Here is a 27,988-nt window from a genome sequence, read left to right as displayed (position 1 = left end):
CCAGGGTATTCTGAACTCAGGTCAACTCAGGGTTCCAGTCAGACACCTGGTACTGACTGACATATTGGTGGTCGCTGCTCCCCGCTAGGGCACCACAAAGGGTTAATGTCCCTGGGGCCCAGCCTAGGAAGATTCCAGTCCCTGCCCAGGCTCAAGATAGCTTGCTGGCTCAACTCCCCTGGCATGTAAGACTGGAGAGGAGGAGGGGCGCGGCACCAGCTGCCTGGGATTCCTGCCTCTGTCCTAGCTCCAGAGAACAAGGATGGGGGTGGGTGTCCCTGGGTGTGGACAGAGAGCTAGTGAGACAAGACCATGACAAGTCACTGGCCAGCTCAGCCAGTGTTTGTGTTTCTCTTTTCTTAGCTCAGTGAGTACTGGGTATGTGTCACCCTGCCAAATCCCTGATCACAAGTCTCCATGAACTGGCGGTGAGCTGGGATAATAAAACCCCTGACATCACCATTCCAGAAGCTTCACAAGACTGCATATATAAGGGGCTGGCTGTAACTGCCGCTGAAGGAGCTGAGCAGCCCACGGACCCTCCAGTCATCTAGCCACCATGGACATCGCCATCCACCACCCCTGGATTCGTCGGCCCTTCTTCCCTTTCCACTCCCCCAGCCGCCTCTTTGACCAGTTCTTCGGGGAGCACCTGTTGGAGTCTGACCTCTTCTCGACGGCCACTTCTCTGAGCCCCTTCTACCTTCGGCCACCCTCCTTCCTTCGAGCACCCAGCTGGATCGACACTGGACTCTCGGAGGTGAGTCTCCCCTGCACCAGGGCAGGAGTGTCCTTCCTGAGCCTCCTGGACACTTCATTTCTTTTCCTTTTTGTCCCTGCCTAAGTCATTTCAGGCACGTGTGTGCGCCAAGGTATGGGAGAAATGAGGTTACTGTTTGTTTCTCCCCTTGGAAGGAACATACTGTTTGGTGTTCCTCCATTTCCTGTTACGTTTTTCTGTGCATGGTGAAGATCATCTTCTGTCCCCTAATGATAAAGCAGGATGTCCCTTTCTGGTTTTATTCATAATGATCTGCATTAAAAGCTGTTTCAACTCCTTTACTTACCTCCCTTACAACCATGGTCCTGGAGGATTTTATCATCTCCAATTGCAGAGATCAGAGAGAAACGCACTCATTCTGAACTTTTTATGCCCCCTGGATGGAGCTGGAGACATCAGTCACTATATTCTGTCTCTCTCTTCCCTTGCCTCTGATTTTCTGGGTTCCTCAGGGCTGAGACAGTGCACTGACCTCAGTCTGTGCCTTATGAGGAATGGATGGATGTATGTCCATTCCTGGGAAGCCCCAACTTGTCCTAACAGAGTGGGAGAGGGGTTGAACAGATAAGATTAAGAAAGGCTGCCACAGATAACACGCTGGTTTAAAAATATTCCAGTGTTAGGACACAGGAGCTGAGTGGGCAAGGGCTTTGGAAGGACAGGACCAGCAGAACATTCCAGATGGAGTGGGTAGGAAACTTGGCAGGGAGCTGAACAAGAAAAAAGGGCCTTTGTCTTATAGACAAATGACAAAGCCAGCATTGGGTAGAGAAGCAGCAGAAGCGATGACTAGACTCATCCTTGTGGTCCCCTAGTGACCTGTCTTTTTCTCTGTGCCTTTAAGTAAACTTCAGGACTGATGACCAAGAGGTGTTCCTTGTGTATCACTATGGTGGCTCACATGCACCAGAGTCATTCAAAACAGGATTTTTTTTTTTTAAGCAGTGAAAAGGATGAATTACATGGACAGGAAGTAAATCTATAGAACAATGAGTCCTCCCTCTCCAATTTCATTAACATTCCCCCATCTTTTCTCCTCCCTTCCCCGCCTTCTTCTAGATGCGTATGGAGAAGGACAGATTCTCCGTCAACCTGGACGTGAAGCACTTCTCCCCAGAGGAACTGAAAGTCAAGGTGCTGGGAGATGTGATTGAGGTGCATGGGAAGCACGAAGAACGCCAGGTGTGTGGGCGCTTCTGTTTCTGGGTGAATCCATTAGTGCGCACTGGCTTCTGCCACCAGTCTCCGAGGCTGGCAGACTTCCAGGCCCCAAACGTAAGGGACTAGAGCAGGAGCTGCCGTCAATGGCTAGGGAGCTAAATTAAGGATAGATCTGTAGTTACTGTTATGGTTTTGCTGAGAGAAGGGCCCCCTTGCTGTTTGTTTTGATTGCTTTGTCGTTGTCTGGTGACAACAAAATAACAAAAGACTTTTCAAAATTCCCAACCCTCGGGCGCACCCTAGGCGCCAAGTAAATATGAAGTTTCAGGGATATAACTCAGGCATCAACATTTATTTAAAAAAATCTCCTTGGGTAATTTCAGTCTGTAATCAAAACGGGCAACCATTGATTTAGGCTCAGTGTGTTGTACATAATGGTTGTTGTACATAATGACATTAACTGCAGGGTTGGAGGCATTTCTGTCTGTGACTTTTAGATGTTCAGGATTCCACGTCTCTTCTTCTGCTCATTTTAATACTAAGCTACTTGGTTTGTTCATATTCCAGAGCTTCAGGCTTATGGCTGCAAGGAAGTCAGGGAATTGAGATGTTTGGGTGGATGCTTGGGATTCAGAAGGTGTAAGGGTTAGGGCCAACAATTCCTCTTGCACTTTTGACGATTTTTTTTTTGACTTCATGAAAAGGTGTTATGATTGCTTCTTAAAAATTAATAACTCACCAGGCATGGTGGTGCACACCTTTAATCCCAGGACTCAGGAAGCAGAGTTAGGCAGATCTCTGAGTTTGAGTTGTTCTGGTCTACAGATCGAGTTCCAGAACAACTACACAGAGAAACCCTACCTTTCTTAAAAAACAAAAACAAAAACAAAAAACAAATTAAGGACTCAGAACCTGTGCATAATAAGTGTATCTTAATGTCCTCAGGGTGTTTTAGTTTTGTTTTAAGACTGGACCACAGTCTCCCCGACAGTCAACTTATTTAATATCAGAAATCCTATGGATTAGGAACATCTTGAGACATTCCTGAGGGATTGGGACAATTTGTGGGCTTCCTCAAGGACAGAGATCCTCAGTGCCAAAGTCCACATGACACAGAATCATTCCTTTGTAGGTAGGAATCAAATCTGGGCAGTTTTATTCCAGCCTTAAACGTGGATGAACAGCTCTGGACTTAGCTATCTGTGCATTTGTTGCAATGCAGGAGATGAAGTTAGGGCCTTTCACCACAAGACTATACTCCCAGCTCCAGATATTTCTTTTCTCCTTATGATTGCAGGGCCGTTTGGGAACTTCGGGGGAAAGGGATGTCTGAGTTTGGGGCAAGTGGTGGTATTTCCTGTTCTTATTTCTCTGCTTCTTTCTTCATTCTCTTGGATTAGGATGAACACGGATTCATCTCTAGGGAGTTCCACAGGAAGTACCGGATCCCGGCTGATGTGGATCCTCTCACCATTACTTCCTCCCTGTCATCTGATGGGGTCCTCACTGTGAATGGACCAAGGAAACAGGCCTCTGGCCCTGAGCGTACCATTCCCATCACCCGTGAAGACAAGCCTGCTGTCACAGCCGCCCCTAAGAAGTAGACGCCCTTTCTCTCATTGCGTTTTTTAAAACTCGAAAGTTTCCCATCAGTGAACGAAAATCTGTGACTAGTGCTGAAGCTTATTAATGCTAAGGGCCCAGATTATTAAGCTAATAAAATATCATTCAGCAACAGATTGGTCTTGTGTTCATATATTCAGTGTGCTTTAAATAAATCTACAAACGTAACTGATCTAATTCTCGATCTATGATTCAGGGGACTCCAAGGACTTTTGGGTCAGAATGACTGGCAGCACTTCCTAGTGGTACAAACCCAGGCGAGTCATTCACTTTCCCTGGTCTTCTGGTCTTCTCTCTGCAACACTCTGGACTGTTAGGGATAGATTAAGGAGGAAAAAAACAAAACAAAACAGGTGATGCCCGGCCAAGTCCAAGGAATATCAGTTCCTTTAGAGAGAAGAGCTCTGGCTAACGCCACATCAAAGGCTCTAGTGCATCTCTGAAATTAATCACCTCACCAGGGAGACATGGTGACCTTAGTGTGACCTGACAAGGGCTGTCAGCTAACTCACAGGACAGTAAATAGGACATGGGTGCTAATCATCAAACAAGCCTCTTAGGTGTAGTGTAAAGGATTCAACAGCCCCTCCCCCCCATTTTTGATTTTTTTTTTTTTTGACTTTTTCAAGACAGGATTTCTCCATGTAGCCCTGGCTGTCCTGGAACTTGATTTGTAGACCAGCCTGGCCTTGAACTCAGAAATCTGCCTGCCTCTGCCTAACAAGGGCGGAGATTAAAGGCGTGTGTCACTATGCCCAGCCAAGTTTCAAGTCTCTATAGGTTCAAACTAATTTCCTTATTGAAACAAAACAGACAAAAACCACAACTCCCTAATAATCTGACAAACCATGATCTACTCAGAAAGCCCTTTTCTTTAAAGTCATAATCAATGTTTGTGTCTGGGCAGCAATCAATATCGGTTGTATAAGGAAATGCTATTATTCCTTTTTTGGTCTAGCCAATGGCAATTACACCCTTTCAGCCATGTGTGCCATGTAACAGAAACCAAGTTCAGCTACAGGTGGTTCAAATAAAGCAGAGAAGTTCCTTTTATCTGCAGTGATTGACTTGAAAGGGCTGTGACCCAATTATGGTAAGAGATACAGTAAGGAGGGCTACTTGAAATGCTTCAAGGAACTATTTTTAAACTATGAAAGAGTGCCAAGGGGCTCGCTCAGGGCTAGAGTTCTTGTTTAGTATGTGTGATTGTGTGATGCCCTAGTTCCCACCCTTGACATTGCAAAAATAAAAACAGAACACTAAGTTGAGATGAAAGGTAGAAAAAGGAGGTGTGTGTGTGTGTGTGTGTGTGTGTGTGTGTGTGAGAGAGAGAGAGAGAGAGAGAGAGAGAGAGGGGGGGGGGGGGGGAGAGAGACGGGGAGACACTGGGATGAATACTTACTTTGAATGTAGAAGAAATCTTGGAGATGGTTACTGACTGAAATTCTTTGTCTCTGTATGTGTGCTGTGTGTTTGTGTTTGTTTGTGTGTGTGTGTGTGTGTGTGTGTGTGTAGGTCAGAGGTTGATGGTGTTGTTCTCCACCTTATTTTTGTTTGTGTGTCTGTGTGTTCATGTGAACATTTGTGTACGTAAGTGAGGGTGTGCATATGCCACAGTGCATGTGTGTCAGTCAGCGATCAACCTCAGGTCCTTGCTTTCCACCTTGTTTGAGATGAGTTCCTTGTTTTTTCCACCGTGCACTCCAGGCTAGCTAGCCTTCTAGCTTTCTGGGATTCTTCTGCCTCTGCCCCTGCCTTTACTATGGGACCTCCAGGATCATAGACACATGTGCTGTGTTTGGCTTTACTTGGGTTCTGAGCATTTGAACTCAGGTCCTTACTCCTGCACAGCAAATGCTTTCCATGGGCCACTGAACTGTCTCTCCAGCCAAGGTCTCTCACTGAACCTTTAGCTCACAGATTAGGCTGGACTGGCTGTCCGACAAGCTCCGGGGAAGCTCTTTACTCCTCCTCTCCAGGGATGAGATGTACAGCACTGTCTTTTTTTTTTTTTTAAACTGTACATGTTGAGGACTTGACTTAGTGAAGAAAACAATTTACTGAATTAGTCACTGACTAAAATTTTAAGACAGAATTGCTAAGATTCCATTTACATATGATTTAGTCATTTAACTGTACAGTGTACTCTTAATAATACATTCATAGATTTGAACATCTATCCTACAGTCAGTTTTAGATTTTACTGTAGAAGATCCCATATCCTTCGGCTCTAGGCAACCATATGTCTATTTACTTACTGATTTGCCTGATTTGGACACTTGCTAATAATGTAATCTTTAACATGTGGCCCTCTGTGACTAGCTTATATATCTTTTTGAGATTTTAAATATGTATATATACATACATAAATACATGTACATTTTATATACATACATAAATGGTCTTTGAAACAGGGTTTCTCTGTGTAGTCTGACTGTCCTGGAACTCACTCTTAGACTAGGCTGGCCGCAACTCAGAAATAAACCTGCCATTGCCTCTTGAATGCTGGGATTAAAGGCATGTGTCACCACACACAGTTGATATTTTAAATATATTTTTATTTTATGTGTCTGAGTGTTTACCTGAATATATGTCTTCTATGCACCACATGTATGCAGTGCCCATGGAGGCCAGAAAAGGGTACTGGATCCTCTGGGACTGGTGATATAGACAGTTGTGAACTGCAAAGTGGATGCTGGGAATTGAACCTGGGTTGTCTGGAAGAGCAGCCAGTGCTCTTAATGGCTGAGACACATCTCCAGGCTCCACCCCTTTTAAACCTGGTATAACATTTTCAAGGTTCAGTCATGCTGTTGTCTACATCAAATAATACTTTACTGAATTGATATGCCAGATTTTACCCTTCATCAGCTGCTGGACTTTATTTGTCCAACATCAGTTGCTGTTTCTACTGTTTAATTATTATGGAAATTGCTGCCATTAACATATTTTACATTAATTTTGTAATTGTTTTCAATTCCTTGTGGCAGAAATGTAATTGGACTTTCTGGTCATAGGATTATTCCATATTAATTTTTAAAACATGGTGCTTTTTCTTTGTATTATATCTAATGAGGTATCTGATGGCTTGCATCTGTTTTGGTTTTTTTTTTTTTTTAGATTTACTTATTATGTATACAGTGTTCTGTCTGGTTGCCAGAAGAGAGCACCAGATCTCATTACAGATGGTTGTGGGCCACCATATGGTTGCTGGGAATTGAACTCAGGACCTCTGGAAGAGCAGCCAGGGCTCTTAACCTCTGAGCCATCTCTCCAGACCATGTTTTGGTTTTAGTGCTGGGGATAGAACTACAGGTATGCTAAGCTCTCACTTTAACACTGAGTTATCCTTGCCTCTTCCTCATTCTCAATGGTTTATTAAAGTTAGCAAGACATACATGGTGGGAGCGTGAATTTTGAAAGAGAACAGCATGAAGAGCCCAGGTATTTTGGTCTGATTGGAGAACTGTGTATATGAGAGGGAATATGGGGAATGAAGCAGCATTTATTTGGAAGGCAACAGAAGCCAGTGAAGGGATTAAATCAAGTGAGTGGAATGAACAATCTAGTATTTTAAAATTTACTATATGGAAATATGGTGATGGGAGAGTAGAAAGTAAACGGGGAATAAGGGCATCAGAAAGGTATTTCTGCAAACTAGAATTAGGAATGTGACAATGTCAGGTACAGCTGGGCGGTGGTGGTGCATGCCTTTAATCCCAGAACTCGGGAGGCAGAGGCAGGTGGATCTCTGTGAGTTTGAGACCAGCCTGGTCTACAGAGTGAGTTCCAGGCCAGCCAGGGCTACACAGAGAAACCCTGCTCAAAAATCAAAAAACTAACAAACAAACAAAAGGTCAGGTACAGTGAAATATAGTATAAATGTTATGCCTGCCCAAGAGAATTTAGATACATTCCTATTGATTGATATCCTGAGCAAGATGAGGGGGCCATGATCACACCTGATATTGGACTCTACTCTCAAGATTCTGACCAATGCCCATTTAGAACAGATGTAAAAATTGCAAAGTTAATAATTTACAAAGATATAATCTGTCAAAATAAACAAAGAAATAAACTGCAGAAAAATAGAGTTCAACAAAGTCTGCAAGATAAAAATCTATGTATAAAGTTCTGTTCTGGTGCTTCATTCCTACCTTTTAAATTAGCCCACTAGTGGCCTAAAATAACAATTGTTCTATTAGACCTTGTTGTGTAGTGTAGGCACTGGCTAGGGCCACTTGGTGACACCCTAATGATTTATACGCTGTTACCTGAGTATCAAGGAGAATGGGTACCTTATTCCTGACACCTTGCCAGGTATCGAAAATACAGATGAAACAGAGAAATGCCAAGATACACAAAATAACTTATCCAAAGAAGTTCTGAAGAAACACATTATCTAAATAAGCACATTTCTGGAGTAAGAGGATTGAACCAGAAACCAAAATATTACACTAAAGAAAAGCCTCCCTACATTTGCCAATTTAACTATCCACAGCTCTCTTCCAATCTCCCCACTCACTGTTTTGCAAGCCCTCCCTCCAACCAGCGGCTCACTCCAGCATCTTCCTGAGCCACTGAGACCCCGTGACAAGTTGCTGTTCCTTGTTGCTAGGTTCAGCAGACTTAGCTTTACTTGATCCTTTGGTGCTCTTTGTGGAGGAGTTAACAATTGGTTGTCTCTCTATTATTATTATTATTATTATTATTATTATTATATATACAGAAATTATTGAGATGAAACTGTATTCTTGAGATGTTCCAAAATTAAGTCAATATATGTAAAATTCTCGGTGATAATAGGGAAGTTGTTTCTTTTCATAGTCCTCAGCAGGGCTTACTCAGTAAGGACACAGTACAAACCCGCTATAACTGACTGACTTCGGGAATGCACCCAGCAACATACAAGCCATGGCAGGGCTTGCCACGGATGGAAAGCAGAGAGGAGTATTGACAGATGTGAAAGACATACATATGTAGATGAATTTCTAAATGGTCTTGTTAAATAAAAAACACAGAGTCAAATATAGGGGTGTAAGCTCTAGAGAGATCAGAGAAATAGGGAGAGCGGCCAGCCAATCTTACCTCACCAACTCTGTAGCTTCCAAATGCGAGCTCCTTCCTATCCTACCCACACCTTTATTGCCTTGCTGTTCTGCCTTCTCACTGGCTATCTTAGCCCAACTACCTCACTTCCTTGTCACTGCCTGTCTGTACAGACCTCCAGGTCTCTATGGTTGGTGCTGGGATTAAAGCGTGTGTCACCACACCTGGCTCTGTTCCCTAGCATGGCCTTGAACACATAGAGACCCTGCCTGATAAGTGATTGGATTAAGGACATGTGCTGCATAACATAGTTTACTTAAAATGGCTGGCCTTTTCCCCTATATCCCTCCTGTTCTTTTTCAAATTCATGGCCTTTCCTCCCCCATTAATTGTTATCACATAGATATTTGTGTATATAGTCTTAGGTGGGGTTTCTATTGCTGTGATAAAACACCATGAACAAAAGCAATTTGGAAAGAAAAGAATTTGTTTCAGTTTATACCTTTTAAATCCATCATCCAGGAAAGTCAGGGTAGGAAACTCAAGACAGAACATTGGAGGTAGGAGATGATGCAGAGGCCATGGAGGTGTACTGCTTACTGGCTTGCTCCCCTTGGCTTGCTCAGCCTGCTTTCTAGCATTCAGGACCACCAGCCCAGCAGTGGCACTTCCCCCTGTGGGATAGGCCCTCCATATCAATCATTAATCAAGAAAATGCACTTACTACAGGCTTGCCTACAGGTCAACTGGATGGAGGTAATTTCTCAATTAAAATTCCCTCTTGCCAGACATGTCGATCTAGGTTTGTGTTAAGTTGATAAAAACTCACTAGGACAGTTAGAGTAAATAGAAATAGAGATTTTGTTTGTTTGTTTGTCTTTTGGTGTCCTGTGCTTTATTTAGACAGAAATCATGTTTTGTGTTCCTTTCTACAGTCTACTTCAGAAAAAAGTGATGCTATTTTTTTCCGCTTAGATTCCTGGATCCTAAAATTGGGCCATGTTTGGATCATATACACACCAAGAGTAATGAGTGGGTAGAGGCTTTGAGTAGCTATTCATAAAAGTTGACTTTTCCGTGCATTTGTATTGAGGAGGATCCAGCTCAGGCTGATGTCCAGGGAACCAATGAGGCTCTCGCTTAAATCCTAAGGGAAGGAAAGATAAATGGGAACAGTCAACAAGGAGTTTTTTTTTTTAAATTATTTATTTATTTATTTATTTATTTATTTATTTATTTATTTATTTATTTATTTATTTATTATGTGTACAGCATATGTGACTGCAGGCCAGAAGAGGGCGCCAGATCTCATTACAGATGGTTGTGAGCCACCATGTGGTTGCTGGGAATTGAACTCAGGACCTCTGGAAGAGCAGTCAGTGCTCTTAACCTCTGAGCCATCTCTCCAGCCCCAAGGAGTTGTTTTTTTTTTTTTTTTTTTTTTTTTAACAGACCTCATACTTATTTCTTAGTCTTGTCAAAACTGAGACACTAGAGAAATTGTTCACTTATTTACATATTCATTTTCCTTTTGAGTTCCTTTCATCTGCCAGGAAGATGGGTGCTAAGAGTTAAGTATTAGTAAGACAAGTCCACCTACTATGTGCTGATTGTGGCTTTTTGCTGTTGTAGCTTGCATCATATGTTGATTCAAAGTAGTGTCCAAACTAGAAGGAAAAAGTGATAGTTTAAGAATATAGCCGGGCCGGGCGGTGGTGGTGGTGGCGGCGGCGGCGGCGGCGGCGGCGGCGGCGGCAGCGGCGGCGGCGGCGGCGGCGGCGGCGCACGCCTTTAATCCCAGCACTCGGGAGGCAGAGGCGGGCGGATCTCTGTGAGTTCGAGGCCAGCCTGGTCTCCAAAGCGAGTTCCAGGAAAGGCGCAAAGCTACACAGAGAAACCCTGTCTCGAAAAACCAAAAAAAAAAAAAAAAAAAAAAAAAAAAAAAAAAGAATATAGCCGGGTGGTGGTGGCACACACCTTTAATCCCAGCACTGGAAGGCAGAGGCAGGCAGATCTCTATGAGTTCGAGGCCAACCTGGTCTACAGAATGAATTCCCGGACAGCCAGGGCTACACACAGAGAAACCTTGTTTCAAACAAACAAACAAACAAAACAAAAGAATCTCATAGTTGGGGGCTGGAGAGATGATTCCGTGCTTAAGAGCACTGGTTGTTTTTCCAGAGGACCTGGGTTCAATTCCCAGCATCTACACAGCAGCTCACAACTATCTGTAATTCCAGTTCCAGGGGATCTGGCACCCTCATACAGACATACATGTGGGCAAAACACCAATGCACATAAAAACTAAATAAGTCTTAAACACACACACACACACACACACACACACACACACACACACACACAGAATCCAGTCATCTATAGATAACATCAAAAAGTAAGGGCCAGTGCAGTATGACTTTAATTGTTTCGTCATTTGAGGTAGACTAGAGGTTCTTCTGTGATTAGACTATCATACTTTCTTATCCATTGGCCGTTTGTTTAGGAGATGAAAGGGCAAGGCTCAGGTAAACAGTTAAACAACAAGCTCAGAGGAGAAGGTATTCTGAGTCAGAAGACAGCCCGTCTTTCTGTAGATTAACAGGTGAAATCCAAACAAAACAAGAGAAAGAGCGATCTACTCATCATTTGATAACTTATGGGGAACACTGAATTTGATATTGAAGTGGGCTAGGTGATCCAGCTGAAGAATGTGCTCTCATAATACTAAACATAAACCTCTCACATGGCTCCTGGCATTTCTTCTAACAGAAAGTCACAAAAGAAGAGAAAGTTATCTTACCTGGGAAGGCAAAGGTTTAGGTTTTACAATATTCTTTAGGTCATATCTTTCCTGGTTCCAGTTGCCTATCAGAGTACGGTTCGAATAGGAGTTCTCATTAGTGTTGCATCTCCACCCATACTGAAAAAACTTGGACATGTTAGTCCAGTCTGTCCACACTTCGCCATGACCATCAGCATAAATAAGGCTGCCATAGTGTGGGTTTCTGAGGAAACAGACAAGATTCTGTCTCTGGAAAAAAAAAGAACATGAAAGCTTACTAAATAATGAGAGAGCAGAAAACACACTTGTTTCTACCTCTGCTTTACAGGGCCAAGTGTTAACATAAGCACACCTTAATAACACGCTAGGCTTTTGTCCAAATATAATTTATATGAGCTTGATTCTTCCTCTTCAGGTGCATGTACCCATTGATCTATGTTGCAGAATATTATTTTAAGGTGTGTTACTTTTCTTTATGTTGCATTTATTTAATTCTGTGAAGCTGTGTTACTTTGCTTGTCTAAAACAACTGATGGTCTAATAAAAAAAAAGTGAACGGCCAATAGTGAGGCAGGAGAAAGAGCTAGGAGGGGCTGACAGGCAAAGAGGATAAATAGGAGAACTCAAGGAGGGAGGAGAAAGAACTAGCCAGGGAAGGAGGAGGACATCAGGGGCCAGCCACCCAGCTACACAGCAAGCCATGGAGTAAGAGATTTACAGAAGTAAGAGAATGGGAAAAGCCCAGATGCAAAAGGTAGATGGGATAATTTAAGTTAAGAAAAGCTGGCAAGAAACAAGCCAAGCTAAAGCCAGACATTCATAATTAAGAATGAGGTTGTGTGTATGATTTATTTGGGACCTGTGTGGCAGGCCCCCAAAAGAGTAACAACAACAACAACAGATCTATCATGTCAATCATCAGTAGTGGATGACTGACTATACAAATGCCACTGTCCCACATTCCTCGAAAAGACAGAAAACCTTTCAGCATCCCCAACACCATATGAGCAATGAGCTAAATGTTTTAGTGATTTCAAGATGTAAGAGTTGAGGGTCTAAGGGTATTGCCACAGGGAGAATGAGAGGTGAAACATTGAAAAGCCAGACAATACAATGAATGATTAACAATAACTTCCTTTCCAGATCAGCTCAAATAAGCTAACACTTCTTCTACCTCACATAGAAGTTTTCTTCACATTGTTTACTTTATATCGGTCATAGGTTCAAGAACATGCAATATATTATCAGTTGAAACGCATACCTGTTAAGAACAGAATTTGTATTTTGTTCATGGTTGTATATATCCTTCCAACCAATAGTTACCATCCCAATCAATAGTTCTTTGCAAATATCAGATGGGAAATGTCTGTATTTTAAATTTTTGGCAAGCAATCAAAAGCCCAGCTTTTTTGTTACATAATAAGCCTGGTCCCTGGGCAAAGGAGTAAGATGATACCTGTGTTATCGATGAGAAACTTGATGGTGAATACAGTGATTTGTTTGAATATCTCAGAGAGAAACAGTAATCCTTAGGTGGCCATTCCATGTTCGTTAAAGAATCTTCAAACCTGATCTTTCCAGTTCTCCAAACAAGGAATACAGATCACCACAGACACATGGCCAATGGTCTGAGAAACACAACCCAACTGCCTTTTCACAGGCAGACAAAACCAATACTATAGCAATGAAGGATGAGATTGTAGGCAACTGCCCTCACATCATCTACCTTTGTGAAGATATGTGCATGCATGTGCTGATGTCACCAAACAGCATGATGACTTGGGTAGCTGGACCCAGAAAGCCTAGTAGGCCTAGAGTTTAGAGGTGATGCTGTCCCTAGAGCTAGAATGACACACATCCACTTAGTTGTCTGAGACAGAAAACCAAGGCTGATTTTTGACTTTTCTTTTGGCATTCAGTTACTCACTAAGTCTTGCTGATTTCTGAATCAGTCCACTACTTTTCATATTCACTGCCAATTTCCAATTCAGACTACTGTCTCCTTTTGTCCCCTTTACTGCAAGGAGCTTATCTGATTTCCTTGTCATCAACCTTGTTCTTGTCTAATCCTTTCTCCATAGGAAAGTTGTTTTTGAAAAGCAAAAAAATCACAGCGTCTTCCTATTTTAAATCTCTTAGTGGCTTCTGTTTGTTAGAACATCTGAATTTTTTAAAAGATTTTTATTTATTTATTATGTATACAATGTTCTGCCTGCATGTATGCCTGCAGGCCAGAAGAGGGCACCAGATCTCATTACAGATGGTTGTGAGCCACCATGTGGTTGCCTGGAATTGAATTCAGGACCTCTCTTAACCTCTGAGCCATCTCTCCAGCCCAAATATCTGAATTTTTAAATCTGACTTTACTGGTTACCTAGGCCATTTTTGATTAAGGAAACTGTAGGAAGCAACTGCCACAATCAAGCGACAGTTGGTGGCACTCATCAATTTCCCAAAGAGGCCTGCTTTTTTGGGTATCTGAACGCACTGATTGGGGTCTGATCAAACTTGCTGGGACCACTCATGGTAGCTTTTAGTTACAGGTCACTTTCCCCCATGTTTCTTTGCAAATCTCCAGCGTTCTTCCAGAATTTGTTATGGTCCTTAGAGTGCTCTTTAGCTAGGTCAGCCTAGGGTGGGTGCTCGGGCTGGAGATCATTCATCAGTACTATGAGCGAATGAAGTACTTCGTGGCTGTTTTCCGGTCTTCAGCTAATCACTGGCAGACAGACATGCGACATGCCCCCTCCCATCCATGTCAGGGTGACAGATCTTCGTTTTAAATGTGACCTTGGGTGGAAAGTTAATTTTTCTGAAGGCCACTTTATCAGGTGGATTGACTAGAACAACAAGCCCTTGCCAAATCAATAAATTAGCTTCATCAACCTGGATGCTAGCAAAGCTTTCCGTTTCATATTTTGAGAACTCTCCAAGCTTCTTCATCAGCCTCCTGCTGGCTGACATATTGGATTTTTTGTGGCTTTCTATATTCTCAGAATAAGGTTTAGGCTGTTATGGTTACAACACTCCATATGACCTGGCCACCTCTGAACTCTTCAGTGTCATTTGCTACTCTCTCTCTCTTATCGCGTTCAGCCAGTCCAATATAACCAGTTTTTTTTTTTTTCATTATGCTTTTGTAAACAGTGTTCCTTCTTATTCCAATCCTTTTTACCTAGATAAAATGAACACCTGCCCCCACCTCCCATTAGCTTTCAACACAGGCTAACTTCAGGGAATCTATACCTCCCTTTCGCAACTTGGTAGTGTTTCCCCTTGTGTGCGCTTCATTGTGATCTGAATTCCTCCACTCGCGGTGGGTACACACCCCATTACATCTGCGTTGCCTCTTTTGCTGTGTGCATTCGTTATCAGACAGTAGGCAGGCCTCGTCTAGTCCATCCACACAGCTAAGTGCTCTCACAGTGCCCGGGAACAAAACAGGCATTCAATGGTTTTTTTGTGTGTGTTTTGTTCCCCCCCCCCCTTGAAAATAGGATCTACAAGCACCTGGAGATATGTTGAGCAGTAGCTAAGAGAACAAGAGGTAGCCATTCAGGAGATGGTGGGTGCAGTTACAAAACCCTGTGCCTCTGGAACACGCAGGACTCGCCTACCACCCCCATTTAGTGACTGTTTTGTGACCTCAAGCAGGTGTGGCGAAGACGCTCAGGTCCGTCCTTGTGCTGAGGAGCAAACGAGCCTTCCGAGGCACACGAAGGTGAGGGGGCAAAGCCGACAGCTCCATCCCACTTTCAACCTTGTAGCTCCCGGCCAGTGGCTCTAAGTGTTTATCCAGGCAACCACACGCTGTTGATGCGTCATCAATGAGGGCCGGACGGAGAAGCGAGGGAACCGAGGCCTTTGCGAAGGAAGTGATGCAATAAACGTGCGCCCCAGAGAGCGCCGGCAGGGAGCTAGAGGAGACCATGGTTCCTCGGCGCCTCCTGTTGGTCGGGGAAGGGAATTTCTCCTTCACAGCGTCTCTGATCAACACCCTGGATCCCGGCGTCAGTATTACCGCTACCTGCCTTCAGCACCCGGCCGATCTGGAGGAAGATCCGGTGACCCAGGAGAACCTTCAGCGCCTGCGCGAGCGAGGTAGCGGGTCCCACCCCTCCGCCAGGCCCGGCCCAGAGCGTCGGGGGTGTGACTCGCTTGGGGAATGCGAGTGCGCCTCCTGGAGGCGCTCACGGGGAAGTGCTGTGTGCCCAGGCCTGGGTTGGTTTGCGCTTCTGTGTTTGTCCCGGTTGCAGATCTTAAGACTTCTTTTGGTCTATATTTTCACGCCTTTAAACTTCCTTTGCCAGGTATCGAAGTCTGTTTTGGTGTGGATTGCACCCAGCTGGCACACGCCTTGCAGGCACACGACAGAGACTTTGATCGAATTTATTTCAACTTCCCGCACTGTGGACGAAAAGCTGGAGTCGCTAAGAACAGGGAACTGCTTGCCAAGTTTTTCCAGAGGTGAGGAAAGACGAGTCCTCGCGTGGGAAAGGTTTCCAGGTGTCCATAACCAAGTTACCGCACACAAGCTTTGTAGTTGGGGAAATAAGGCGGACGTGTGTAAGTTGCTAGGATACACGTGGAAAGAAGATAAACCCAGAGGAAACCACAATCTTGTCTTAAAGTGAGTCATATAACCCGAGGTGTAAAAGCACAAATAGGCCTTAGGAGGAAGAAGGCAAGATTATTTTAAAAAATTGAATTAGTGTCTATCTGCATGTGTTTAATGTATGGGTGTGGAGGGCAGAAGACAACTTACAAGAGTCAATTCTCCTTCCATAGTGGATCTGGGGGATAGAACTTAGGCTGCCATGCTTGGTGTCAAGCACTCAAAGGATCTCAAATTGTTTGTTTAAAAAATTTTTTTATGTATATAGGTGTTTTGTTGACCTGCATATCTGTGCGTCATGAGTGTGCCTAGTTTGCTCAGGGAGGCCCGAAGAGGGCATTGGATCCTCTGGGACTGGAGTTACTGATGGGTGTCGTCATCATATGGGTGCTGGGAATCGAGCCTCTGAACAGCCAGAGCTCTTAACTGCCTAATTCTCTCCCCAACTCACCCCCCAAATGCCTTTAAATGCAAAATAGTAAGAGCCAGGTTAGCCTGATGACTAAGAGCGTGGATTTAAGAGCCACATGGCCTGGCTTCAAATGCTGGCACACCACTTACTAGTTAAAACTGTAGGCAACTTTAGTTCTTACCTGCTTCTTTTTCTATACTGATAAACTGGGGCTACTAATAGTAGCTGCTTCTTAAAATGATTATGACTTTAAATATCAATAACTTTATACCAGTATACTAAACTGATAGTATTGGAGGGCTCCCCTGGGCTATATAGATTTGAGAAACCTTTAGCAAGGGCAGTATTTTAAATTAAGTAGTTGAAGTATAGATGCGTGTGTGTGTGTGTGTGTGTGTGTGTGTGTGTGTGTGTGTATAGTGATTTTTAAAGCCCGGGCTTTATGCATGGTGATGTAGTGCTCATCCAAGCCCTGAACTATAGAGTAGGCAGAAGGCAGTAAGATGTTTTCCTAATGGGGAGAAGCAGCACAGAGTGAATTCTATGGAGGAGCTTTGTGGACATTGGCCTTTCTGTGACATACAGGGAAAGAACACAGATGCAAAGCTTGTGACCAATGTTGTTGTGGGGACACAAGTGGACTTTTTAAAAAGATATGCTTAGGTTTAATAGACCTCGGCAAGTAAGGTGAATTTTAATTATTTCAGAGCTAAACCATGTGCGTATCGCTGACTCCTTTTGTAGTTTCTGTGTCTGATAAATTTCTGGTGTTTGTCCTCCATAAGCTGTGCTGATGTTCTTGCAAAGGAAGGAGAGGTCCACGTGGCACTGTGCAGAGGACAAGGTGGAACTCCTGCCGATAAGCCCCAGAGAGAGTGGCACAACAGTTGGCAAGTGGTTGCCATGGCAGCCCTGGGAGGGTTCATTTTAAGTGATGTGTATCCCTTCAGCTGTGAGGCTGTGCCAGGATACAAATGCACTGGGTATAGGTAAGTGATACCATAGGCCTAAACCTTCTCTCCTTCCATCTCTTGCATGAAGTAATAAAAAAAGAAAATCAAAAGTAGGCTCTTGCCTTTCTAATTTCCTGATTTAGGTTCAAAAATACTTTTTTTTAACTGATGGCAGCCTTCACACACACATACAGACACACACGAATTATATATATGTGTTGGTGAATATTATTTTAAGGTGTGTTACTTTTGTTACTTTTGTTTATGTTGCATTTATTTAACTCTGTGAAGCTGTGTTACTATGCCTGTGTAAAACACCTGATGGTCTAATAAAGAACTAAACAGTCAATAGCAAGGCAGGAGAAAGGATAGGTGGGGCTGGCAGGCAGAAAGAATATATAGGAGAAATCTGGGAAAAAGAGGAAGTAGCCAGAGAAGGAGGAGGATCCAGGGGCCAACCACCCAGCTACACAACCAGCAAGCCACAGAATAAGAGTAAGATTTACAGAAGCAAGAGAATGGGAAAAGTCCAGAGGCAAAAGGTAGACGGGATAATTTAAGTTAAGGAAAGTTGGCAAGAAACAAGCCAAGCTAAGGCCAGACATTTATAGTTAATTATATACCTCTATGTGTGATTTATTTGGGAGCTGGGTGGTGGGCCCCCCAAAAGAACAAAAACAAACAACATATATACATCTATTTAATTTAAACTAAAATGTAAGTACATAATATTTAATTTAAACTAAATGAAATGTAAATGTCTAATATTTAATTTAAAGAAGTTGTTTGTTCACTTATTTTGGCAGGAGTCAGGCTAAGTCATTTCATGTAGAAGGTGCTTTGAACCATGTCTTCACCCAGAGCTTACCCTTTGAAGGCTCTCAGCCCAGAGCATTCAGAGTCAGACTGGAAGACCAGTGGTTTTCCTTTACAGAACCAGAAGGACTTGCAGGAAAGTTGAACAGGTAATCTTTTATTTTGCTGGAAATCACTCCTGTCCCTACTTGTACCATGGTCATCTTAATGGTCACTGAATTTTAATTTAATTGTTAATGATGTTGGTGCTGTGGCTACTTGTGAGGCTGATATATTGTAGGGGTGGTGGCAGAGGTCTAGACTGTATGCTAAGTCTCCAGGCCTGGGAGGATAGTTCAGTGGTAGAATAACTTGCCTAGCATGCACAAGGCCCAGAATTTGCTCCCGTCATTGCAAAACAAAACAAAACAAATAACAGGCCCCAAACTACACCCAAAAATGCACATTCTCAAAAAAAATGTACATGCTCTTGCTCCATATGACAAATGATTTATTTTCAGGATCAGTTTAAGGATAATTGTTTTCTACATTTCTACATAAAGTCTAACAAACGACTTTAATTCCAGCAGTTATTATTGTAAGTGAAAATTTATTTTATGTGTTTAAACAGGCAGTTTCTTGAAGCATCCTCCTGCCATCCCATCAAAACCATCAATGAGAAACTCATTGCTGAACTGGGCAAACATTTTCCTTTCAAAAGGCTGAAGTGCTCCTTCCCTATGTTGTCACAGGGAGGCACCAGTGTCCTCCCTCCAGAGACCGGCGACCTTCCGCCTGCCTTTCGGATTAATCTCCATGAAGATAACTCAGATTCTGAGTCCCTGACTGGTGGAATAACACAAGAAATGGAAGACGTTGTCCTGTCGTTTTCAGGACGTGCCTTTCCCAAGAGTCCTGGGAGAGATGGCTGCAGAGCAGCTCACGAGGGGATCCGTGGACAGGCCCAGCTCTGCCTTAGATCTTCTCTTCTAGTTCACGCTGAAGCTGTCATCCATTCGCCGGATTTCGTCCCAGGTTCTCTGCACATCCTCAGTGGGCCTGTCTTTCGGAAGTGCCACATTTTACCTTTCACGATGCCAGCATTTCACGAGACTTTGTTTATCCTTGGGTTAAATACAAATGGGAAGGATAGCTGCCTTATGTCACTGCTGGGTCACCTGAAGGAGAGTCTAGATAACCTTCTGACTCAGACGTTGCTGGAGGGCTCCAATGTGAGCACTTCAGTGGAATTTGTCCTTCAACCAAATGGAAAGGATTATATAATTCATGTGAAGTCTCTTAATTTGGGCCCAGATTGTACTGAGAATCTGATTATTGGGACTATTGTCACATCTACAACTGTTACACACAAACACCAGTGTTTTGTGTTTGTTTCTATAAACTTGGACTTATTAGCCATGCTTGTCTATGATATTTCTGATTGGAGAATATTGTGGACTTTTGATAACCGTTTCCTGAAAAGATTTACCCCTGGGAAAATAGAGCCCTTTAAAAGCTATTCCCTGTATCCTCCACGCTATGTGCATGATATTAGTTTTTGGTTAGATGAAAAGAAAGGATTTGATGAACTAGAGTTTCACACCTTAGCCCGAGCAGTGTCCCAGGACACTATTATTTCCATACAGTTCCTTGGTCGTTTTCAGCATCCAGACACTGAACAGGTCAGTCTCTGCTACAGATTGACCTATCAAGCTTGTGATAAGGCGCTCAGCTCCCAGCTAGCAGCAGCAATGCAGTTTCGGTTTAGGAAAGAGATTCAGAGACAGCTGCATGTTTCACTGCGGTAGGCTAGGAAAGTCCTTTCTACAGCCCGACCCCTCACTGTATGTTGTGTGTGAGTGAGAAAGAATGACTTGGAACTGTTACTCCTTTCTAGAATCTGTGTGGGGTTTTTGTTGTTGTTTGTTTTTTGGTGTGTGTGTATATAAGATTTTTTTTTTTCATTGTGACTAAAGTAGTTTTGATGGACCCTAAAGACACCTGTGAACATCATTTAAACCTACAGACTGGCTGGGCGTGGTGGTGGTGGTGGTGGTGCATTCTTTTGAGCCTAGTGCTCAGGAGGCAGAGGCAGGCAAGGGACTGTGTTTGAGGCCAGCCAAGGCTACATAGTGAGGTCCTGTCTCAAAGAACCAAATGAAGCTATGCCCAAAACAAACAAAAATACCCTTACAGACTAATGTGACTGGTGACCTTGTAGTTCAGTTCTGATCCTGAGTAATGACTAAAAAACAAGTGTTATGTACTTAACTGTTCTTTTGCTGAAGAGGCTGTAGTCTGGATGTCTCACCACATGTATTTGTAGATATATTTCCCACACTCTCAGTTCCTCTTTATCATCTCACTGAGTTTAGGAATGTCTTATTGCATATGTTACACATTTGAGATTATCAACATCATGATACTGCTGTTTCTTTCTGTCATTGACGATTGAAGTCATGGAACTCAGGTATCAGAGCTTGGGGTGACATTTGGGTCTGACCAAAGACCTACTCTGTTCGATACTTTACTTCTCTCTCCCTGGTTTCCAGGAAAGGAGATAAGGATATATGTGAGTTCGACTGAAGTTGGATGTTTGGGCTTGGTAACTAGTGACTGTGTATGGAAACTGGTCCATATGATCAATCTTCATTTTTTAAAATTTTTATTTATTTATTTGGATTTTCAAGACAGGGTTTCTCTGTGTAAGAGCCCTAGCTGCCCTGGAACTCTGTAGACCAGGCTGGCCTTCAACTCATAGAGATCCCCCTGCCTCTGCCTCCTGAGTGCTGGGATTAAAGGCCTGCACCCCCCCTTTCTCCCGTTCTCTCTCTCTCTCTCTCTCTCTCTCTCTCTCTCTCTCTCTCTCTCTCTCTCTCTCCTCTAAAACCAAGTTCGAACTCCTAGCCCCCCCCCCTTTAAAAACAACAAAACTCTCCCAACAAGGCCTTTTGTTGATGTAGCCAGAATAGTAAGTTTATAATCAGTCCTCAATTGGAATATAGCTCCATTTACTAGACCAGCAACTTTGGACCTTGGCTTCCTTGCCAGTAAAAGAGAGAATCAAAAACCATGTGTGTGAAGTGCCTACCGCGGCCTGTAGTAGCAACGCCAGAGACAAATGCCTGGTTGAATTTTCTGCATAGCGTTTCCTCAGGCTTTCACGTCTCAGTATGGATTATTGCCTTGCTAGTTTGTCTCTCAGGAGCTACTGGCTGCCTCCATTCCTCTCAACAAGACAAGGCAAGGTGTCAAATGTTTAACCTTTTAGAGACCCCCACACCCCCCTTGGGTAGGAGCTGTGTGGAGCTCTTTAACTGAATACCTCCGCACACTACTCTTTATAGCATTGGCAAGTGTGGCGTGCTGAGAAACAGGAAGAAGCGAATTAAAGGCAGGGAGAAATACTCAGTGTTAGAAGTGGGAGGGCTAGTCCAGGCTGCGGATCCCCGCCTTCGCCCCATTGGTCTAAGGACAACAGTATTGTCGTCTTTTGTGCGCATGTCAAAGCTTTTTGTCCCTCGGCGGACACCGTTTCCGAGCCCAGCAATGTCTGCGCTTTCGCCGATATCCTAGCGTGCCGAGTTCTACCCTTTCCCCGACGCCGGGCATGGCGAGCCGAAGGGCCCGGCAGCGCCTCAAGGGCGGCGGCGGCGGCGGCGGCAGCGGCAGCGGCAGCGGCGGGGACACGGGCCCGGGCGCGGAGAAGCTGCGGGAGCTGCTGGGCAGCCGGGAGGCAGGCGGCGCGGAACAGCGGCCCGAGTGCGTGTGCAGCCGGCCGGAGGGCGTGGCCGGCGGGAGGGTCGGGCGGCCGGGGGTCTCCGCGGCGAGCCGGGGCTCTGCTGGCCCGCCGCTCCTGCCCCTCCTGGGAGCGTCCGAGCTCGGGTGGATCCTCGCCCCTCCGCATCCCTGCATTTATGGGAGCGAGGGTCTGCTACGCTTCAGGCTCAGGCCCACACTGAGCAGGCTTCGGGCTGGTAGTTAGCCGAGCCTCTGTGGGAGCTGTTGGCAGGAGAGTGTACCTTTTACACCCGAGTCCCCCTGCCTGCCGCTTTATTCTCTCAGGAGCCTCCGTTTGCTGTTTTCTGGCCCCTGGAATCCATCAGCATGCCTGTAGCCCGTAGGTGAGGTCTGCATTGAAGGAACTGTCTGCTGCACCTGCACTTTGTGTTAGGCCTCCCTTCATCTGAAAGAGTGGGGAATAAAGTCTTGGCAAGGGATAGCCTTAAGAAATGGAGAGAGAGAGCATTGTGGCCTTCAAGTGAGTGATTAGTTGGCTTGAGGTGAAAGCGAGGGTTGTAGGTGAGACAGGCCAAGGTGTAGGATACCCTAGTAGCAGGAAGTGGAAGGTGTGATTGAAACGCAATCCCTTATTCATTCTACTCAAACATGGCAAGGCGTCCTTTTAGGTGAACGGCTTTATTGCGTTGCTGTCGTTGGTCATTCCTGTCTTTTCTATCTGGATTTAGTCCTCGCCGGCAGGCTTCCTGATACACTAATGGTTTTGCTTTTCCTTCCGGGCAGGTCTGGAAATAAAGCAGGGCAAGTCTGGGCCCCTGAAGGATCCACTGCTTTCAAGTGCCTGCTCTCAGCAAGGTTGTGCGCCGCTCTTCTGAGCAACATCTCTGACTGTGATGAAACATTCAACTACTGGGAACCAGTAGGTCTTCTCTTTAGCTGGCTTTTTGTTTGTTTGTTTGTTTTAGTTTTTGCAATCCAAGGGATCTAACCCATGGTCTTGGGCATGCTAGGCGAATGTTTTACCACTGGGCTACATCCCCAGCCCCCAGTTCTGGGACTTGGCCTTTGATCTTGATTTGGTACTTAGAACTAATTAACAAACAAGTAAAATGCAAGTGGGAAAATACTAAAATAAATTGTTTTCACTTTTATATCATAAAAACTGTGATGAATTGTCTGCACTTTTATATCCTAAAAACTACTGATTTGGGGCTGGAGCGATGGCTCAGTGGTTAAGAGCACTTGCTGCTTAGTCATGAGGATTATAGTTCAAATTCTAGCGGCTCAGATGTAGGTGACTCCAGCTCCAAATCATGATAGCACAGTGTGGTGGTGCACGCCTTTAATCACAGCACTCTGGAAACAGAGGCAGGTGGATCTCTTGTGAGTTCAAGGCCAGCCTGGTCTCCAGAGCAAGTTCCAGGACAGCCACGGCTACATAAAGAGACCCTGTTTCAATAAACAAATAAATCTGATGCCCTCTTCTGGTCTCTACAGGCACACACTTGCATGCATACACTTATGTAGACATCCACACATCAATAAAACAGATCTTTAAAAAAGCCCAAACTGTTGATTTAGTTACTATTGAAGTCTATGGCCTTTAGCTGACATACTCAAAGGTGAGGCTTATAATTATCTTTTAAATGGTTTTATAAATCTTAGCAATACTTGTAGATATAGGTTTTAAAGCTAACAATTACTCCTAAACTTGAGGGAGGTACAATTATCCATTTTCCTTATGTCCAGATTCCACTTCCTAGAGGGAAGCTACATTCTTCCAACTTTTTAAGTGTATTTCTTCTGTTGTTGCCAAAATAGTTGTGCTGACTTGTTTTATGTCAGCTTGATACAAGCAAGAGTCATTAGAAAAGGGAGGATCCTCAATTGAGAAAATGCATCCATGAAACCGGGATGTAGGCAAGCCTGTAGGACATTTTCTTAATTAGTGATTGATGGGGGTGGGTCCAGCCCATTGTCATTCCTGGGCTGGTGGTCCTGGGTTCTGTAAGAAAGCAGGCTGAGCAAGCCATGAAGAGCAAGCCAGTAAGCAGCAGCCCTCCATGGCCTCTGCATCAGCTCCTGCTTCCAGGTTCCTGCCCTGTTTGAGTTCCTGCCCTGACTGCTTTTGATGAAAAGCTGTTATCTGGAACTGTGTGTTCCTTCTGTTAGTTTGTCCTGTCCAGCTTCAATGTGATAGTTTTTGTTTTATTTATTTATTTTTTTTAAAAAATGAGTGAATGAATGAAAACCTAGTCACTAGGGTAAAGGTTAACTACTGAACTGTCATTTATACTTGCCGAGAGATGGAAAATCAGTTTTCAGCCGGGTGGTGGTGGCTTTTTGAATTTGGTTTTTTTTTTCCTTTTTGAATGTGGTTTTATTTGTTTTCTTGGTTTTGTTTGTATTGGGCCTTTGTTTCTTTGAGAAAGAACTTGAAGTTGGGTGTGTAGGGAGGAAAGGATCTGGAGGAACTTGGGGGAGGTGAAGAATATGACCAAAATATATTTGAATTTGAAAATTGTTTTAAATAATGAAAAATATAACAATAATAAAGAAGAAATAAAGTCTGTATTCCCCAAGTAGTTTTGGGTAGTGGCGTTTCCTCACATCAAGGGCAGCCTTAACTGAGACGATAGTGCCATGATAGTGCACTTGAGTGGTGTTTCTTGATTTCTGTGTTTATGTGTTGTTTGCTGACTTCTGGTACAGAAAATTTGGAAGTAAATTTACCCGAACACATTTGTATCAAAAACCAGAGGGAAGATGCTTGCTTAGTGTGTATAATTTAGGAAAATAAAAGACTTAAAGCCTCTGTTTTGGTTAAACTTTATTTTAAGAAAATACAGTAAAATTTTTAGTTTCTTAATTTAAAACTATGAGGTCATTTGTTTTTCTTACTCATTAGTTACAAATGTTAATTCTCAACATTTTGTCTCTAACGGTTTTGACACAGAATCTTTACCTGTAGCCTCTTAGGAGGGGCTTTGCTAGTCCAACCCTGATCGCATCTGTTTCTGCCTTCAGACACACTACCTCATCTATGGGAAGGGGTTTCAGACATGGGAATATTCCCCAGTATACGCCATTCGCTCATATGCGTACCTGTTGCTGCATGCCTGGCCAGCTGCGTTTCATGCACGGATTCTGCAGACTAATAAGGTAAGGGCGGCTCCCTGATAGCGGCCACATCGATCAACAGTAAGTTTGTGTAGCTAACCTGATAGCAATCACATCGATCAACAGGTAAGTCTGGAGCACTTTTGAAAAGAGAACAAAATCCATTGATGGTGAAGAGGCTGATTTCTTTTTATTTTTCTTCTTGGAGGAGTCGTCTTGTGTTTCATAGACTAGTCTGAAACTGTTGGACTGTACTTTTCCCCCTCATTTCCCGAGTTACTGTGTCCGCAGGCCTGGGCTTTGTTGTTTGTTTGTTTGAAATTGTGTCTGTGTGATCATGTTTGGGTGTGGGTGCGGAGCCATGTGGAGGTAAGAGGACAGTCTTTAGACTTCCACTGTAGGTGTCTCACATCAAGCTCAGGCTGTCAGGCTTGTGCAGCCATGCTTCTTACCCTGCTGAGTCATCTCACTGCCCATCATCCAGCACGTACTAACAGAACAGCTTCGATTTAGTATAGATTACGTTAAGTGATGGACCAGTGACCAAGTTGAGTCTGCCTTCATGGAAGTTACAGTTCCTTGGGGGAAGAGAAACATTAAATAATTAAAAAATGTAGGTTTATAAGAGAAAAGTACAGGCATGATGGGGTCGCATATTATGAGGGTCTAATTTAAGTAGCGTGCTCAAGAGTTAACTGCAACCTGACCTGCCTTAGGGATAAAATTTTTGACTATGTATGTTTTGATGTGGATTTTTTTTTTTGAGTTTGTTTTGTTACTTGAATATCTAGGCTTAGGCATTTTGCCAAATTTGGGAAGAGGTAGGGGTGTGTGTGTGTAGGTTTGTGGGTCTGTGTGAGCACATGTGCCTGTGCACAAGTTCAGAGGCCAGAGGAGATACCAGGTGTCTTCCTCTATTGCTCTCTGCTTTGCTCCCTTGAGACAGGCTCTCTCACTAAACCTGAAACTCTCCATTTTGCCTAGGAGATGGCCAGTGAGCTCCTAGGAGACACTTGTCTCCGCCTCCCGATGTTGAGGTTACAAAAGCACATGGCTATCCATCCACACCTGGCTTTCACGTGGGTGCCAAGGTTTGAATTCACATCTGCATGCTTGTATAGCACACACTCTTTGTTGTGGAGCCATGTCCCCAGCCTCAAATCTGAGAAATATTTAGCTGTTGTTTTTAACAGCGTGTGTGTGTGTGTGTGTGTGTGTGTGTGTGTGTGTGTGTGCGCGTGCGTGCGTGCGTGCGTGCGTGCGCGCGCGCCTGCCTGTGGAGTCCAGAGGTGTCAGAACCTTTGAAGTTGTAGTTACAGGTGGCTCAGCTGCCTGACATGGGTGCTGGGACTTGAACTCCCGTCCTCTGGAAGAGCAACACATACTTTTAACTGCTGAGCCATCTCTCTAGCCCTGGGAACAGGGTTTGTAATTGAAGGTCTAAGGATAGGAAAGAGGCCAGCATTATTTCTCGTATAAATTAGTTTGATGTATGGAGAGTGGTGGCCTGGGTTAAATGAGACTGAGAATAGGGAAGAGGTCAAATTTGTGTAAGATCTGATAGGATCTATTAGGAAATACTGGGAGTGCTTTTGTTTTTTGGCTACCCCCCCACACACACATACATTGAAAAGATTTTGGAGGAGAGCCATGGTTATAGTTGCATTTCACAATGATCAGGGTGGTAGCACACATAGAACTTGACAGGACACTGTCTCTTCCTTTTGTACCAAGTATCTCATTTCTGGCTTTTTAGGCTTCATTTTGCCTCTGAATTTGTTAGAGGAAAAAATAAGATGGAGGACTCAGTAGAGAACCAGCAGCCTGCAGTGTTACATTTTTATTTCTAGTTGAATATCCATTATCACATTGAACTTGATGTTTCCAGAAGTCTTCCTCTTCTTTCACTTAACCTTACACATGTGGTGTGAACAGCACGTGTTCCAGTTTCCCTCTGTTGCTGTGGTAAAACATTCTGACTGAAAGCAACTTGGAGGGAAAGGGGTTGTTTGGCTTATACTTCCAGGTCGTAAACCACCATTAAGGGAAGGCAGGGCAGGAACTCAAGCTGGGAGTAAATCAGAAACCATGGAGAAATGCTGCTTACTGGTGTGCTTCCTGGCCTTAATCATTTGGCTTTCTTGTTTTTGTATATTAGACTGGCCTTGAACTCACAAAGATGTGTCTGTCTCTGCCTCCCCAATGCTAGAATTCAAGTATGTGCCACCACTTCTTTCTAGCTAGCTCTTTATACAGTGCCGGTCTGTTTGCTTAGGATGGTGCTGCCCACAGTGGGCTTGGGTCCTTCTGTGTCCGTCATCAGTTGAAACAGTCTCTCACAGATATGGCCTCAGATTAGTTTGATTAAGGATGTTCCTCAAGGGAGGTCTCTTCCCAGGTAATGCTAGTTTATGTCAGATAATAAAAACTAACCAGGATGCAAGTAAAGTGGGAGGAAGATTTCCCTTTTTTTCATACTTCAGTCTCTTCTCCCTGTTAGTTCTGCAAGCCCGAGTCAATAGGGACCCACTTGCAAAGAGAATTTTAGCTTGTAGAGCAGTGGTTCTCAACCTGTAGGTTGCAACTCCTGAAGAGGTTGCATATTGGATATCTTGTTTATGAGATATTTACATTATGATTCATAACAGTAGGATAATACAGTTATGAAGTAGCAACGACAGAATTTTGTGATTGGGGGGTCACCACAACACAAGGAACTGTAGTAAAGGGTCCTGACTGTATTAGGAAGGTTGAGAACCGCTGTTGGAGAGTCTCCACGCCCCCCATCCCCCTCACCTGCATCCTAATGCTGAAGAGAGAGTAGGTTGTTGGTGAAAGACAGTGTGGTGATGCTTGGCACTCTACTCATGGCTGCCTTTCTCCCTTCTTGCTCTTCCTAGTGTGAGCACTTCTCCGAGTCTGGATCTGTGTGTGAATTGCTCTGTCATGCACAGGG

General features: G+C 44.0%; 4 protein-coding genes across 8 annotated transcripts in view; 3 read left to right on the top strand and 1 right to left on the bottom strand.

Moving 5' to 3' along the window:
• Positions 1-256: 256 nt before the first annotated feature.
• On the top strand, positions 257-3,681 carry Cryab (crystallin alpha B). Its single transcript, XM_028864913.1, has 3 exons — positions 257-760; positions 1,841-1,963; positions 3,343-3,681. The coding sequence occupies exons 1-3, from the start codon at positions 560-562 to the stop codon at positions 3,544-3,546; spliced, it is 528 nt and encodes a 175-aa protein (XP_028720746.1). The 5' UTR covers positions 257-559; the 3' UTR covers positions 3,547-3,681.
• On the bottom strand, positions 3,682-15,214 carry C7H11orf1 (chromosome 7 C11orf1 homolog). 3 transcript variants are annotated; one of them, XM_037207499.1, is made up of 5 exons: positions 14,907-15,214; positions 11,415-11,645; positions 10,215-10,281; positions 9,635-9,761; positions 3,682-3,875 (listed from the first exon to the last, which is right to left on the bottom strand). In XM_037207499.1, the coding sequence occupies exons 1-5, from the start codon at positions 14,949-14,951 to the stop codon at positions 3,758-3,760; spliced, it is 588 nt and encodes a 195-aa protein (XP_037063394.1). In that variant the 5' UTR covers positions 14,952-15,214; the 3' UTR covers positions 3,682-3,757. The 3 variants fall into 3 exon arrangements, with proteins under 3 accessions (XP_037063394.1, XP_028720748.2, XP_028720750.1); XM_028864915.2 differs by lacking the exon at positions 14,907-15,214 and adding an exon at positions 12,853-13,604; XM_028864917.2 differs by lacking the exon at positions 3,682-3,875 and having other exon boundaries at positions 9,458-9,761; positions 14,907-15,210.
• A 26-nt stretch (positions 15,215-15,240) lies between these two features.
• On the top strand, positions 15,241-20,202 carry Fdxacb1 (ferredoxin-fold anticodon binding domain containing 1). The gene is made up of 5 exons (XM_028864914.2): positions 15,241-15,497; positions 15,707-15,863; positions 17,209-17,412; positions 18,183-18,341; positions 18,803-20,202. The coding sequence occupies exons 1-5, from the start codon at positions 15,326-15,328 to the stop codon at positions 19,977-19,979; spliced, it is 1,869 nt and encodes a 622-aa protein (XP_028720747.1). The 5' UTR covers positions 15,241-15,325; the 3' UTR covers positions 19,980-20,202.
• Positions 20,203-21,627: 1,425 nt separating this feature from the next.
• Positions 21,628-27,988, top strand: part of Alg9 (ALG9 alpha-1,2-mannosyltransferase) — a 69,472-nt gene continuing 63,111 nt past the window's right edge. For 2 of the 3 annotated variants that reach the window (XR_003734054.1, XM_028864919.1), the window contains exons 1-3: positions 21,628-21,933; positions 22,696-22,831; positions 24,940-25,074. Coding sequence is in view for 2 of the 3 variants with exons in the window: in XM_028864919.1 (XP_028720752.1) it covers positions 21,782-21,933; positions 22,696-22,831; positions 24,940-25,074 (423 nt within the window). In the remaining variant the exon portion in view is untranslated. Of the gene's footprint in view, positions 21,934-22,079; positions 22,296-22,695; positions 22,832-24,939; positions 25,075-27,988 lie in introns of those variants that run through there. The other variant, XM_028864920.2, reaches the window with a different exon arrangement.

The sequence above is a fragment of the Peromyscus leucopus genome, chromosome 7, assembly GCF_004664715.2.
Source record: "Peromyscus leucopus breed LL Stock chromosome 7, UCI_PerLeu_2.1, whole genome shotgun sequence".
Lineage (NCBI taxonomy): Eukaryota > Metazoa > Chordata > Mammalia > Rodentia > Cricetidae > Peromyscus > Peromyscus leucopus.
Note: the sequence above shows the minus strand (reverse complement) of the source record. Positions and strands in the feature narration are given on the sequence as shown.